The 16,685-nt window shown below is 40.0% G+C and overlaps 1 protein-coding gene across 10 annotated transcripts in view; it reads left to right on the forward strand.

Annotated features, from left to right (window-relative positions):
• LOC307184113 (uncharacterized protein) overlaps nt 1-16,685 on the forward strand; it is an 838,058-nt gene that overhangs the window by 641,010 nt on the left and 180,363 nt on the right. For 9 of the 10 annotated variants that reach the window (XM_079917377.1, XM_079917370.1, XM_079917375.1 and 6 more), the window contains one exon: nt 4,320-4,571. In XM_079917377.1, coding sequence (XP_079773503.1) covers nt 4,519-4,571 — 53 coding nt within the window. In that variant the 5' untranslated portion in view covers nt 4,320-4,518. Of the gene's footprint in view, nt 1-2,875; nt 4,048-4,319; nt 4,572-16,685 lie in introns of those variants that run through there. The other variant, XM_079917378.1, reaches the window with a different exon arrangement.

A 16,685-nucleotide genomic window follows, 5' to 3' on the forward strand; every position in this document is an offset into this window, starting at 1 on the left:
AAATCAGGGAGCCTGATTCCTCCAGCCCCGTTTTTCATTCTCAAGATTGCTTTGGCTATTCGGGGTCCTCTGTGTTTCCATACAAACTGTGAAATTTTTTGTTCTAGTTCTGTGAAAAATGCCAGTGGTAGTTTGATAGGGATTGCATTGAATCTGTAGATTGCTTTGGGTAGTAGAGTCATTTTCACAATGTTGATTCTTCCACTCCAAGAACATGGTATATCTCTCCATCTATTTGTATCATCTTTAATTTCTTTCATCAGTGTCTTATAATTTTCTGCATACAGGTCTTTTGTCTCCTTACGTAGGTTTATTCCTAGATATTTTATTCTTTCTGTTGCAATGGTAAATGGAAGTGTTTTCTTAATTTCACTTTCAGATTTTTCATCATTATTGTATAGGAATGCCAGAGATTTCTGTGCATTAATTTTGTATCCTGCTACTTTACCAAATTCATTGATTAGCTCTAGTAGTTTTCTGGTAGCATCTTTAGGATTCTCTATGTATAGTATCATGTCATCTGCAAACAGTGACAGCTTTACTTCTTCTTTTCCGATTTGGATTCCTTTTATTTCCTTTTCTTCTCTGATTGCTGTGGCTAAAACTTCCAAAACTGTGTTGAATAATAGTGGTGAGAGTGGGCAACCTTTTCTTGTTCCCAATCTTAGTGGAAACGGTTTCAGTTTTTCACTATTGAGGATGATGTTGGCTGTGGGTTTGTCATATACGGCCCTTATTATGTTGAGGAAAGTTCCCTCTATGCCTACTTTCTGCAGGGTTTTTATCATAAATAGGTGTTGAATTTTGTCAAAAGCTATCTCTGCATCTATTGAGATGATCATATGGTTTTTCTCCTTCAATTTCTTAATATGGTGTATCACATTGGTTGATTTGCATATATTGAAGAATCCTTGCATTTCTGGAATAAAATCCCACTTGTTCATGGTGTATGATCTATTTAATGTGCTGTTGGATTCTGTTTGCTAGTATTTTGTTGAGAATTTTTGCATCTATGTTCATCAGTGATATTGGCCTGTAGTTTTCTTTCTTTATGACATCTTTGTCTGGTTTTGGTATCAGGGTGATGGTGGCTTTGTAGAATGAATTTGGGAGTGTTCCTCCCTCTGCTATATTTTGGAAGAGTTTGAGAAGGATAGGTGTTAGCTCTTCTCTAAATGTTTGATAGAATTCGCCTGTGAAGCCATCTGGTCCTGGGCTTTTGTTTGTTCGAAGACTTGTAATAGTTTTTATTTTAAAGTCTATCTTGTCTGATATGAGAATTGCTACTCCAGCTTTCTGTTGATTTCCATTTGTGTGGAATATCTGTTTCCATCCCCTCAGTTTCAGTCTGTATGTGTCCCTAGGTCTGAAGTGGGTCTCTTGTAGACAGCATATATACGGGTCTTGTTTTTGTATCCATTCAGCCAGTCTGTGTCTTTTGGTAGGAGCATTTAATCCATTTACATTTAAGTTAATTATTGATATGTATGTTCCTATTCCCATTTTCTTAATTGTTTTGGGTTTGTTATTGTAGGTCTTTTCCTTCTCTTGTGTTTCCTGCCTAGAGAAGTTCCTTTAGCATTTGTTGTAACGCTGGTTTGGTGGTGCTGAACTCTCTCAGCTTTTGCTTGTCTGTAAAGGTTTTAATTTCTCCATCAAATCTGAATGAGATCCTTCCTTGGGTAGAGTAATCTTGGTTGTAGGTTTTTCTCCTTCATCACTTTAAATACCTCCTGCCAGTCCCTTCTGGCTTGCACAGTTTCTGCTGAAAGATCAGCTGTTAACCTTATGGGGATTCCCTTGTGTGTTATTTGTTGTTTTTCCCTTGCTGCTTTTAATATGTTTTCTTTGTATTTAATTTTTGATAGTTTGAATAATATGTGTCTTGGCGTATTTCTCTTTGTATTTATCCTGTATGGGACTCTCTACTTCCTGGACTTGATTAACTATTTCCTTTCCCATATTAGGGAAGTTTTCAACTATAATCTCTTCAAATATTTTCTCAGTCCCTTTCTTTTTCTCTTTTTCTTCTGAGACCCCTATAATTCGAATGTTGATGCATTTAATGTTGTCTCAGAGGTCTCTGGGACTGTCAGTTGTTTTCATTCTCAGTCCTCAGTTGTTTTCATTCTTTTTTCTTTATTCTGCTCTGCAGTAGTTATTTCCACTATTTTATCTTCCAGGTCACTTGTCCGTTCTTCTGCATCAGTTATTCTGCTATTGATCCCTTCTAGAGAATTTTTAAATTTATTTATTGTGTTGTTCATCATTGTTTGTTTGCTCGTTAGTTCTTCTAGGTCCTTGTTAAACGTTTCTTGTATTTTCTCTATTTTATTTCCAAGATTTTGGATCATCTTTACTATCATTATTTTGAATTCTTTTTCAGGTAGACTCCCTATTTCCTCTTCATTTATTAGGTCTGTTGGGTTTTTACCTTGCTCCTTCATCTGCTGTGTGATTTTCTGTCTTCTCATTTTGCTTATCTTACTGTGTTTGGGGTCTCCTTTTTGCAGGCTGCAGGTTCGTAGCTCCCGTTGTTTTTGGTGTCTGTCCCCAGTGGCTAAGGTTGGTTCAGTGGGTTGTGTAGGCTTCCTGGTGGAGGGGACTAGTGCCTGTGTTCTGGTGGATGAGGCTGGATCGTATCTTTCTGGTGGGCAGGTCCATGTCTGGTGGTGTGTTTTGGGGTGTCTGTGGACTTATTATGATTTTAAGCAGCCTCTCTGCTAATGGATGGTGCTGTGTTCCTGTACTGCTAGTTGTTTGGTATAGGGTGTCCAGTACTGTAGCTTGCTGGTCGTTGAGTGAAGCTGGGTCTTGGCATTGAGATGGAGATCTCTGGGAGATTTTCGCCATTTGATATTACATGGTGCTGGGAGATGTCTTGTGGACCAGTGTCCTGAAGTTGGCTCTCCCACCTTAGAGACACAGCAGTTACTCCTGGCTGCAGTACCAAGAGCCTTTCATCCACAAGGCTCAGAGTAAAAGGGAGAAAAAATAAGAAAGAAGGCGGGGGAGGGAGGGAGGAAGGAGGGAAGGAAGGAAGAAAGAAAGGAGGATAAAATAAAATAAAGTAAAATAAAGTTATTAAAATAAAAAATAATCATTAAGAAAAAAATTTTTTAAAGTAAAAACTAATATCAAAAACGGATGGACAGAACCCTAGGATAAATGGTGAAAGCAAAACTATACAGACAAAATTGCACACAGAAGCATACACATACACACTCACAAAAAGAAAAAAAGGGGAAAAAATAATATATCTTTGCTCCCAAACTCCACCTCCTCAATTTGGGGTGATTCCTTGTCTATTCACGTATTCCACAGATGCAGGGTATATCAAGTTGATTGTGGAGCTTTAATCCGCTGCTCCTGAGGCTGCTGGGAGAGATTTCCCTTTCTCTTCTTTGTTCTCACCGCTCCCGGGGCTCAGCTTTGGATTGGGCCCCGCCTCTGCGTGTAGGTCGCGTGAGGGCGTCTGTTCTTCGCTCAGACAGGATGGGGTTAAAGGAGCAGCTAATTCGGGGCCTCTGGCTTACTCAGGCCGGGGGCGGGGGAGGGCGGGGCGAGCCTGCGGCGGCAGAGGCCTGCGTGACGTTGCACCAGCCTGAGGAGCGCCGTGTGTGTTCCCGGGGAAGTTGTCACTGGATGACAGGACACTGGCAATGGCGGGCTGCACAGGCTCCCGGGAGGGGTGATGTGGAGAGTGACCCGTGTTTGCTCACAGGCTTCTTGGTGGCGGCAGCAGCAGCCTTAGCGTCTCATGCCCGTCTCTGGGGTCCACGCTGATAGCCGCGGCTCGCGCCAGTCTCTGGAGCTCCTTTAAAAAGCAGCGCTCTTAATCCCTTCTCCTCGCACACGAGGAAACAAAGAGGGATGAAAAAGTCTCTTTCCTCTTTGGCAGTTCCAGGCTTTTTCCCGGACTCCCTCCCGGCTAGCTGTGGCGCACTAACCCCTTCAGGCTGTGTTCACGCCGCCAACCCCAGTCGTCTCCCTGCGATCCAACCTTCGAAGCCAGAGCTTCAGCTCCCAGCCCCCACCCGCCCCGTGGTGAGCAGACAAACCTCTCGGGCTGGTGAGTGCTGGTCGGCAGCAATCCTCTGTGCGGGAATCTCTCCGCTTCGCCCTCCGCACCCCCGTGGCTGCGCTCTCCTCCTTTGCTCCCAAGCTCCCCTCCCCCCTCCGCCACCCGCAGTCTCCGCCCGTGAAGGGTTTTCCTAGTGTGTGGAAACCATTCCTCCTTCACAGCTCCCTCCCACTGGTGCAGGTCCCGTCCCTATCCTTTTGTCTCTGTTTATTCTTTTTTCTTTTTCCCTACCCAGGTACGTGGGAGTTTCTTGCCTTTTGGGAGGTCTGAGGTCTTCTGCCAGCGTTCAGTGGGTGTTCTATACGAGGAGTTCCACGTGTAGATGTATTCCTGATGTATCTAGGCGGAGAAAGGTGATCTCCGCGTCTTACTCCTCCGCCATCTTGAAGCTCCTCCTGGAAGCTTTCTCTTAACTGCACTCCCTGCTTCTGCCCATGGCCCCTGCTGGTCTACATGTGACACAGCAGCCAGAATCCTCCTTGAAATGGTAAGTGCGAGTGCATCACTTCTCTGTTCAAAAATATCCAAGCTCAATATGGATGAAAGCCAAGGTTATAATTATAGTTGCCTGTATAAGAACACACCAGTCGCGTTGCTATTTCCCACCTCCTTGCCATTCTTCAAATCGCGGCTTGGGGGCTTTTGCACTTGCTGCACCGTCTACTTGGCATGCTTTTTCCAGAAATGTCTGTTGAGCTCAGGTCACTTCCACCTCCTTCAGGTCATTATTCAAAATGACGGTCTCAGCAAGGCTTTCCTGACCACTCGATTTTAAGTTGCAACCTGCCTACTGAACTTTAATTTTTTTTTTTCCATAGCACTTATTACCATCTAACAGACCAACTTTAAATTTTTTTTTTTTTTTTTTTTTTTTTTTTTTGCCTTTCAGATGTCTTCTCCTCTCCAAGAACAACATGAGTTCTTTGAGAGCAGGGTTTTGGGGGTTTTTTTTTTTCTGTTTACTTCTGTCTCTCTGGCACCTAAAACAGTGTCTGGTACCTACTAGGCATTCTATAAATGTCTGTTGAATAAATGACTATGTCTCAATGATGCCAAAATCAAATCTCAGAGACAGAGTTTTGGGTGAAGTAGAAAAGAATAGGTTTATTGCTTTGCCAGGCAAAGGGGGCCACAGCAGGCTCCTGCTCTCGAAAACTATGTGTCCCAACCCAGGAGGGTTTGATGAAGAGTTTTATGGCAATGGTTCAAGGGTGGGGTTGCTGATAAGGTTAGGGTGTGGGCAGGGCCTTTAATCTCATCTCAGGTAATCTTCTTGATGAGTTTCTCTGGTTCCTTTAACCTGGCCTCAGGTGGTCTTCTCTGGTATGAAGAATGCTGACATCTTCTATTTGCTGCTTTTAATTTTATAAAGGGCTTAAAGACATTGTATTGTGTAACCTTTGAGGCAGAGCTAGGAGCTGCCCCAAGGCTGCACTATTGTTTCTTGGCTATTCCTCCCTTGACTCTGTATCCCTTCCCTTCCCGGATTAACAACTGTTCGAATCTGCACTTTGAAACTCAGGGAAGGTCATGGAGGCTGGAGTTTGTTCCCTACAAGAAACAGGGGACACGGAAAAGCCCCATCCCAGGAGCCCCACAGGGTCCTGCTCAGTTTCATTAACACCATGGGGTCTTACTGACCCAATCTGGCATGAAGGAGACTAAGGCATCAGCATTATGGGAACACCAAATATCAGAGCCAAAAAACATATTCAGAATCATCTAATTCTCCAGTTAGGAGCAATGGGGGGACACTAAAGAGAGATTCAGAGATTTTCTCACAGTGGTTTCAAAAATGTAACAGAGCTCTGTGAACTCAAGTGGACTGCACAAACACACCTGGAAAGTAATGTGGGGAGGGCAAGGTGGTAAATTCCTAAACTTAAAAGAACCTCCCAGGCCTGGAATTCTGTGATTCTCAGGCATGTTTCACCTTGAGCTGGGCTCATGTCCTGAGGCCATAAAGTCTTCTCCAGGTGGAGGCTCTGAGCTGTGCTCCAGCAGATCTAGGGCGCAGCACCATCTGTTTCTACATAAGGGACACTGAGCATCTTCTCCTAGGATCAGACTAAAGGTAGGAGAAGGAGAGAATAAATATCCTCTTGTGGCCTAGGTCCTAGGAAATGGGGAAAGTCAGGAACAGAGTGAGTCTTTTGGGAGAGTCATAAGCAAGGCATCTGGGACAGCGAGTTTGCCTCTGTGGCAGACATCACTGCATTTTCTTGTCTCTGCATGAGGGTGAGCAGACCTTTATAGGAGACATAAAGAGCTCTGCAATCCCTGGAAGTGTCTGAAAGATTTGATGACTAATTCCTCCCCATATCTAGGACCTCGCAAATGATCTCAAATTTTCTGTACCGATGTAGTATAATAAAATGATGTATTTCTTTACAATATATGGTTTTTTACCCAAGGTTTAGAAAATATTAAAACTTTGCCTTTGTTAATGAAGCAGCAGGATCACAACCTTTGCCCAAGAAACTCTATGCAACTCCAACTCTCAATTAAACAATTAAACATTCTCATTTTTAACAGTCATGGCTATCTAAATTCAAAGACTTTTGCCAATGCAGAGAATACTAATTACATTGCCTCTAGTTCTGAACCGAAACAGAATTAAAATTCTTAAAATTATATTTCATTCCACACTACAGAAATTTCCTTCTGAAGTCGACATAACTAACACATTAAAATCTCCAGTGGAAGACTTCATTGGCTGTAAGATACAACCAGTTGATTTCAGAAGCCTTACAGTGGATGGCATTTTTATTGTTATATTTCTATACACTGGAGAAAAATTGTTCTTAAAACAACTTCAGTGTTCTCAGAATTGCTGATTTAATTACAATGTTTATTGTACCCAAAGGATCCACAAAGATGCAGTGTCTCTCATTTTCTTTTTCTCTTGTCTTTAAACCAACAATAAATTATCTCAAAGGCAACTCTGAACCTTGGATGAAAAAAGATAAAGTATGCACCTGGAACTGAATTTAGCAAGGAGCTGCATATATCAATGGATAATTATTATGAAATTATGCACTATAATAAGCTCTTTGTTATAAATAAATAAATGTTAAAGTATGAAACAAACAAACATTCCAAATGCCTATAAAACTGGCAATAAGCTGAGACTTAGAAGCATTTTGGATCCTTTGCTATCTTATTGTTTGGATGCTATAAAGGTTAAATTGAAGACCCTACCTACCAGGGAAAAAACATAATTCCATCTTTAGTTATAGACTTAATTGCTTTGAAGAGTCATGATCTCTGAATAAGACAATTAATAGAGAGTAGATACAATGTTTAATGGTTTAAGAGAGCTATTCCTTCATGATACACAGTAAATATTCATTGACCGTTTCTAGAATGAGAAATTACGTTATCTTTACTATTATTCTGCAAGACACTATTTTTTGTCAACTCTGACACACTGGCAACTTTCCACACAAGGACAAACTTGTGCATCCAGAAAGTTCAACCTGGAAAATTTTCAGAATGTTACTTTTGCACACATTTCTGGAAGACTAGTAACTCATTTCAGATCTAGAGAATGGACGTGACAGTATTAACAGAGACGAAAGATGACAGCGTGGCTTGGGTTTAAGGTTAACCCAACAGGAGAAGTCCCGAGGCACGGGTCCTAGTAAGGGTGGATATGACCCAAGCTAATGGCATTTGCTGTTGAAAGCTCACCCAGTCCAGAGCTCTGTGTGGCTTTCCAGGGAATAACACCTGGCTCTCCAGCAAAAGGGGGAGGAAAGGGGAGGACTATCTTTTACATCAACAAATCCATCATGGTAAATTTCTCCTTACAGAGCACAGAAATAAAAGACATTTCATGTCCCTTTAGCTGAGACTTGAACAAAAGGAAGGGATGACAGCATCCAAGTGAAATGAGTCTAAAACATCTGCTAGAAGTTCCACTACTTGAACCTACATAGTTAAAACCTATGACTGTGACTATCACCAGCAGTCTTACCAAAATAATTGGGCACTTACTTTTACTTCAACCCAAGGTAACAGGAAATGGTTTCTAATTCTTCAGTGCTAGGTTTTTTGGTTGTTGGTTTTTAAAAAAAAAAATCAACCCCAGGAGATAGAAAAAATGCTGAAGACTTCCATGTAAATGATTCCCCGTATGTTTACATTTAACTGCCTTGTTGCATTCATCTAATGACTTTAGTCTGTTTTCCCTTTGCAAGCTCAGCATGGTTATAAATACAATAAAGAACAGCATTTCTTCCACCATCACCATTCCCAAAATAGGCTCAAACCAAACACACTGCAAAGATTACATCCCCCTTAAAGTTTTCTTACTACCCTGACTTTTTAAAAGACTATTTCTACTAATAAAAATTAGTGGCCACAATTTCCTGGATTAGCCACGTTGGAATGAATACCTCTCAAAGCAAATGGTATGTGTCTTCTCTCTTGTCAGTGCTTCACTGGTTAGGTGCCTATTCCTTGAATGCTTTACCCAGAAACGGCTAATAAGGAGATCTGAAGCCTTGAGATTCCTTGCCAGCTCAGTCACCTGTTTCCTGTCATAATGAGTTGTCCTTTTGGTCTTCAGCCCGTTGCTTCTTGACAGCTTACTCATGTCATGCGAATACATTTTCAGAATAATTGTAGGCAACTGAACCACATTTAATCTGTGAACATCACGTGTCTTAAACGATACTTATACAGAGAAAGCTAGACTATCTGACTTGTCAACGTTTGAGACATTTAATTAAACCAGTTCCTCACTTTGAAAATTGGTAAATTATGGGAAAGACTGAGCTTCCCAGTAGAAATACATCTTAAGGTGATTAAATAGCCTCAGTTGTAAACAAAAGCTCTAATTTTTAAAAAGAATGCCAGATAATATACATAGAAGGAGTGATAGAACTAATAAATTATCACTTTCTAAACTTTAGTGAAATTACTGATTTAGGCAAGAATTATCAAGTGATATTAAAACAGTAAGGTAAATATATGGAGGGATCAGACATTTGTGTAGTACCAAAGTAACAGCACACAGATTATTTTCTGGCAGCAGGGGGCAAACGTAATAACATAGTGGATGGTCAGGAAGGCATTAACATAATAGTCAGAGCAATGCAAATGATGGGAAACCAGGTATTATATGTCCCCTGACATAATGCAGTATGGAGTACAGCTAGTATATACTGCTACCAAAATATTTACTGTGATCTAATTGGGACTCTCCACAAGGATGCAAGACAAATCCAAAAAAATGAAATATTCTACAGAACAAATGACCCTTTCTTTCTGTCAAGTCAGTGTCATGAAACAAAAAAACTCTTCTAAACTGAAAAGATTTAAATGACACAACCCCCAAATGCAATCCGTTATCCTGGATTAGATCCTGCTATGGACAAACCAACTAAAAAGGACATTTTAGGGACAATTTTAAGAAATGTGAATATAGAATAAGTATTAAATAATAATAAATAATTATTAACTTTCTTAGGTATAATAATGCTATTTTGGTTATATGGGCAAACGTTCTCATTTTTTACAAATATATGCTGAAATATTTAGGAGGTAGGATATCACAATGTCTATAATTTTCCTTAAAATATGGCCGTATAGTAAAAATCAGTTGAAAAGAAGAAAACAATGAAACACTTTCTTCAGAATAAGTAAACACAAGTAGCAGATGATATCTTCAAATGAAATAATTCTGGCTTAGAACTTACCACCAGAGCTGCCAAGTCTCTTCTACAGTGTTAATATTGCTTTAAAAGAATGATAAATTCTTTTCATAAAGTGGACATTTAGTCTTTTTAAAAATATTTATGTATTTTTATTTATTTTTTTGGCTGCGTCGGGTCTTAGGTGCAGTAATAAAATCCTCATTGCAGCATGCGGGATCTTTTGTTGTGGTGCGTGGGCTCCAGAGCACGTGGGCTCTGTAGATGAGGTGCGTGGGCTCAGTAATTGTGGCGTGCAGGCTTAGTTGCCCCACGACATGTGGGATCTTAGTTCCCCGATCATGGATCGAACCTGCATCCCCTGCATTGGAAGGTGGATTCTTTTTTTTGTGTTTTTGTTTTTGCGGTACGCGGGCCTCTCACTGCTGTGGCCTCTTTCGTTGCGGAGCACAGCCTCCGGACGCGCAGGCCCAGCGGCCATGTCTCACGGGCCCAGCTGCTATGCGGCATGTGGGATCTTCCCGGACCGGGGCACGAACCCGTGTCCCCTGCATCGGCAGGCGGACTCCCAACCACTGCGCCACCAGGGAAGCCCGGAAGGTGGATTCTTTACCACTGGGCCACTAGGGAAGTCCCTAGTCCTTCTTCTTTACCCACTGTTTTTCAAAAAAAGAACACTCCAGCAGGAAAACATTGTTTCCATTTTATTCCTTCCTGTATTTTAAGATAGTAGTTCTCAAAGGGTAGTCCTCAGAGAAGCAGCATAAGCATCACCTGGGAACTTGTCAGAAATGCAAATTATGAACCCTGACTCTAGGCCTAGAGGATCAGAAACTCTGAGGGTGAGGTTCAGAGAGCTGTGTATGTGAAGCCCTCCAAGTGATGCTGATGCACACAGAGGTTTGACTAGGGCTCCTATTTCTCCCTGTGTAACTCACTTTGTTATTGCTAAGCTGGCCTGTACACTAGAGATAGAATAAAGGAAGACTCAGAATTGTAGAATTGATATGTAGTTTTTATTCTTCTCTGTCAATGCCTTTAGCTGTGACATGAGAAAGTAAGAAAACAATACTTGTTATACCGGATGTTCCATTATGTTTATAACACAATATTTTGCAGCATTATTGAAAGCATTATTTTGGATACGTTCTGGGTAATCATTAGGATACTTTCCAGACTCCAGGAAAGCCCTCTACTGCAGATAAGATAGGGCGCATTTTGTGGCAATACTATAAATTATCCCTGCCCTCAAACACTTCACAAGATTCCAGCCAATGGGAACTTCCAGCATATCTATTTCCAGTGCTCCAATTCTCTAGCCGTCTGTCTTGTCTCCCCACTAAACAGTACATTTGGAAGGCTAGTGACCATGCCTAAATGCTGTAAAAACCCATTGCATCTCGTATATGACTTCTGGGTACTCAGCAAATGTGAGGTGCTATGATGCTGATGCATTCCTATTATCTGTGGGAAACCAGAACCCCAAGCAATTCCACATCATTTACTAGTGTGCCGAGCTGAAAACCTAAATCAATGTGTCTGACTCTCCATGCAGTGCTTTGGCCCCTGGACTTCCCACCGACTGCAGAGAATGTGGAATATAGAATTATAGTCCAATCCTCATGTCAGGAGTTTAGGGACACATTTAGCTATTTGATGTTCATATAAGAGGCCTCCGAGACTAACTAAAGTTAGATATTATTCATGGTACCAAATGGTGTTATACAAGGTTTGTGTTAAAGCATGACCAGCCTGGTTCCTTATTCTGTTCTTTCAAGAATGAGAATCTTAGGCTCATTAAACCACAGGCACCAGTCCTTACTGCCTGGGAATTTTGTGATACTCTGCACAAACCCTTCTATGAGACCACCTGTGAACCAACATTTACTTTCCTGTGCATATCCTTCTGTTTAATCACAATTCATTGATGGCCAGAGACACTCACTATTGAGGGCAGGAACTTCCCTGGCGGTCCAGTGGTTAAGACTTTGCCTTCCAATGCTGGGGGGGTGGGGGGTGAATTCGATCCATGGTAGGGGAGCTAGGATCCCATATGCCTTGCAGCCAAAAAACCAGAAACATAAAACAGAAGGAATATTGTAACAAATTCAATAAAGACTTTAAAAAAAAAAACAAAAAAAACATTGAGGTCAAATGTCAAGAGGGGCAAAAAGAAAAAGTAGATCAATGAAAATTCAACTCAAGTATGAATCGATGAGAAGGAAATAAGTAGATGAAACTTGAGAGAGAAGGCACCAGGGAAAGGATAGCAAAGGTAATGATGAACTACTACACCTGACAGAATCCACTGTTCAGTTGCCTTACTTTTACTCTTTAATCTTCTGTTCTCCAAACACACAGTTATGTAACCAATTATACTCTATCTGTCCCATACTATAAAACCTTATGAAATCTGTCCCCACCTGCTAAACATCTTCTCTCTATCTGAAATCATAAACTGCCTACAGAGGCAATCACTGTTTATATTTGCATATATGTAAACATGTATATGTGTATTACACACATACACACACATACACACATTTATCACAAAGTTTAAAACACAACACTAGATCAGGTAGGTATGGATTTGAATCTCATCTTTGCAATTTACAAGCCCTATGATAGATGATAGGGAGTTACTTAATCCATGTAAACCTCAGCTCCTCCCTCTGTAAATGAGGATAACAATACTTCTATCAGTATTGATCCAAGAGTTCAATTAGATAATGTATGCTTAAAGATTCTCAAAGTTTCTAGTAGAAAATCAGTACTCAATAAAAGGTAGTTATTATTGTTAATATTAGTATTTTATAATCCTCTCTGTCCATTAAAATTTCTCCACTTGCTTTCCTTGTTTCCCACATTACAAACATTAAGACCTTAATTTACTAATATCAAGCTTTTGTATACCACAAGAGTATAGAGACCATATTCTTGATTATTTTGTACATCTTTATTGCAGGGCATCACTAATTTTAAACTGTAAAAAATACCCCATTATAAATCACATACTTGCACCTCTTGCCACATCTCTCAGTCACACTTAGCAATTTGACACTATTCTTCAGACAACATGCCTATGAATGAAAAGTTAGAACTGGTTGGGAGATCATTTGTCTGTTATCCACAGTGCAAAATGAATTAGGTGCATGGGTTGGCTGCAAATATAAACCAGAGAACAGTGTGTATGTGTGTGTGTGTGTGTGTGTGAGAGAGAGAGAGAGAGAGGGTAACAGAGAGAGAGAGACAAAGAAAGAGAAATGAGAGGGAAGGGCAGACAGACAGATTAAGAAAAAGAATCAATATCATAAATACCTTATACTTTGATAGTTTCAGCTAATATGTCATTAGTAGAATGGGTAAATATAAATTGTATTTACTTCATTTCTACAATAATGCTTGAAATAATTTTTCCATATGTGTTTCTTCAAAGTGTTTCAAAAGTGACAGCAAAGGAAAGGGAAGGGAAGAGAAGGGAAGGGGAGGGGAGGAGAGGAGAGGAAAAGAGGGGAGGGGAGAGGAGGGGAGAGGAAGGAAGAATGAGTATTTCAGTGTTCCTGGCCTTTCTTTCCTCCCCTTCTCCAAGAGGATCCTCTTTTTGCCTGCATGGTTTTTCACCTTCTTCTGTCCTCTGAGGACTGGAGATCATGGAGATTATCCATGGTGATGCATACTCTCTGGAAGGGGTGTGGAGAGACAGGAGAGTAGAGGCTATAAAATGGGGAGAAGAGGAGACTTAAAGGGCCAGGGAGAAGGTTGGGAGGGGAGTTTTTATCCAGAGCAAGGAGGAGAGAGTCCTGTTGATTTTAGGGAGAGAGAGGAATAGAAACATCTATAAGAGGTTAAGGAAGTGGAGATAAGAAATGATTCTTCAAGAAATATCAGTAAACATCACATGTCTTCCTCACAGTATTTTGAGAAACTCAAGTTTTTTTTTTAATTGTTCTATTTTCAAAACTCCCTATTGTTGCAATGTGTTTCTTTGATCAAAATAACCCCTTTAAAACCAGGCTTCAGTGTGGTTGCACAGTTTTAATAACTTCCTTTACTTTCATTTGACTGATCTGTAACTCCCCCCAATTCGATATTTCTGTTCACTGAATTTCCTAAAATGTGTTCTCTGTATTTGTCCTCACTCCACCATCCAACAAGTGAATGGACAATTCTCTTTTGTTGTTGTCTTGAAATCTAGGATGTCATCAGATAATTTGTAATCAGCTTCTCACTAAATTGAACAAGTTTAATATCTGCATGTGTGCTCATGCTCATGCATTCAAGCTTGTGAGTGTGTGTCCATGGATGGGATAGTAAATTGGCACATAGCCACAGGAGGCCCCAGTCGAATGTGAAGAACTATTAAGGATCATTCACAATCAAGAGAAGTCTCAGCACTTTTCAACGTAACACATTTGCAAACGTGATTACTTGATTAATACAACAAATAAAAACAATGAGACAAGTAAAAGGTAGGTTGTGTAGTCCTGGGATTTCGTGAACCTAGCCTTGACGAAAGGAAGAAAAAGGCAGCCGAATCACTGAACAGTTTCCCATTAAATGGACTTTGTTATATAGATTTAGTTTGGCCACTAGTACATGCGTCTCAAAAATAACCACTCATCCTGGAAGAATATGTGTGTGTGTCTGGGGGAGTGTAGAATCAACGTATTACAGGAAAACATATTGATTAAAAGCACTGGGCTTGAATCCTGGCCCTATTATGTAGTCAAACTATATAACATTATTAAATATATTAAGAACATTAATTTCAGATGGTTGTCATGAAGATTAAATGTAATATTTGTAAAAACCTTGACATGTTAACTGCACATAGAAAAGAAAAAAGTATCAACCACCAGCACTTGTATAGCACTGACTATGTGTCGAACGCTGGTGAGCTTGTATACATTAACATATTAAATCCTCACAACAAACTTACAAAGTGGATACCATTATTACCACTGTTTAACAGGAGGGAACTGAAGCATAAAGAGGTTAAGTAACTCTTCCAAAGCTATATTGTTACAATATGTTCGAGTTAGAGTTAAAACCCAGATTCACTGGATCTAAAATCTGTGTACTAGATTGTCTTCTTAATAATAATAACATTATCATTAAAGTGTGAAAGAAAAAGGTATGTGCTAACATGGAAGCCAGTTTCCTGAACTCTGCAGCTATATACATACATATATGCTGAAGAACTGGATCTTGCACCAAATTGCCTTAGAAACAGTCTGGTCTATTTTTCTTTATGATGGCCCCATAAACTACTAGTGTAGGGTGCTGAAGTCTTATCGCACGCAGACAAAACTGTCTCATTTTTAGGTTGTAGTTAATAGTCCTTGAGCTGATGACACCCAGACTATTTTATTTTTCCTTAAATTAAAAAAAGTTTTATTGAGGTATAGTTGATTTACAATATTATATTAGTTTCAAGTGTACAACATAGTGATTCTAAATCAGACTATTTTTTTAAAAAAGTGTCAGAGAGTAGAGTTGCTAGATTTCACAAATAAAAATATAATATTTGGGACATACTTATACTAAAAAATATTCATTATTTATCTGAAATTCAAATTTAGCTGGGTGTTCTGTATTTTATCTAACAACCCTAGAGTCAAAATACATGTAATTTAAGCTTTAGAGATTGGTATATATGGCATTTATGAATTCTACCAGTTATTAAAAGTTTGAGAAAAAAGTCTAGAAGTCTGTTCTAAAAAAATAAGCTTGGGGCTTCCCTGGTGGCATAGTGGTCGAGAGGCCGCCTGCCGATGCAGGGGACACGGGTTCGTGCCCCGGTCCGAGAGGATCCCACGTGCCGCGGAGCGGCTGGGCCCGTGAGCCATGGCTGCTGAGCCTGCGCGTCCGGACCCTGTGCTCTGCAACGGGAGAGGCCACAACAGTGAGAGGCCCGCGTACCGCAAAAAAATAAAAAATAATAAAAAAAAAAGCTTACATCTTATGTCTCTTGATAGAGGTCACCCTCTACTTATTTTTAAAATAGACATCAGAAATCATGAACAAAATTAATATGATAAATAAAGCTTTACACTTCTTTAATGCTTCTTCAAAAAAGAGCTCAATGCACTAGATTAAAAGATAGGTTTTGAAAATCCTATCCACGAACTTCATCCTCAACCTGACTAGGTCTTTCTGGACATTAAGTTAAATCCTCTTAATGCCATGAGAGCCAATTTATCATCTTGAGATAGTCAAAATAAAACTTTACATACATAGAAATATCTCCGTAAAGCAGTACTATAGACCATGTAGCAATATAAATCACCAAGAAAGGAAACAGATTTATCCTTGGAAGGAAAAAGGGAGGAAAGAGAGGATAGCAGGATGGAAAATCTCAACTTGGTCAATAAAAATAGAACTTCCTTGAGTGTCATATTTTCCACTGAAACTGAAATAAGAACTAGGCAGGTTGTCAACCTATGCATCTCAAACACTGTTTTCTGAGTTTGTGATACAGAGCAGGTTATGTAGGTCCATTTTTCACCGGTAAAGATCTGTCATTCAGCCAGAGCAACTCCCAGCCAAAACTCCCATTAATGTATGCCTGTCCTTTCACTGGAGACATCATCTTTTTCAAAACACAAGGGAGCCACATTTTGGACTTTGTGTCAGGCAGCTGTTCTGTAAAGAGAGGGTCTCCCACTGATAAATAACACAAAGACTTTGCCTTGCCCTTGCAGGTGCTTATGTCTGGGCAGGAAGAAATTTCTGATCTTTAATGTGTGTAATAATGGGCTTAATGTTTATCTGGTGAGGCACCACAAAGTTTTGCACGTTGACCATAAAAGGAAAGAACCATGTCTTCTCAACTCAATTAGTTTTGCATTCTCACCATTATTAATGACACTCATAATATATAGCTTATTCTGGAATTGTTTCCAGGGCTTTTTTCCTTTTTAGAATTTTAGTGGAACATG

Source organism: Stenella coeruleoalba (assembly GCF_951394435.1).
Source record: "Stenella coeruleoalba genome assembly, chromosome: 3".
Lineage (NCBI taxonomy): Eukaryota > Metazoa > Chordata > Mammalia > Artiodactyla > Delphinidae > Stenella > Stenella coeruleoalba.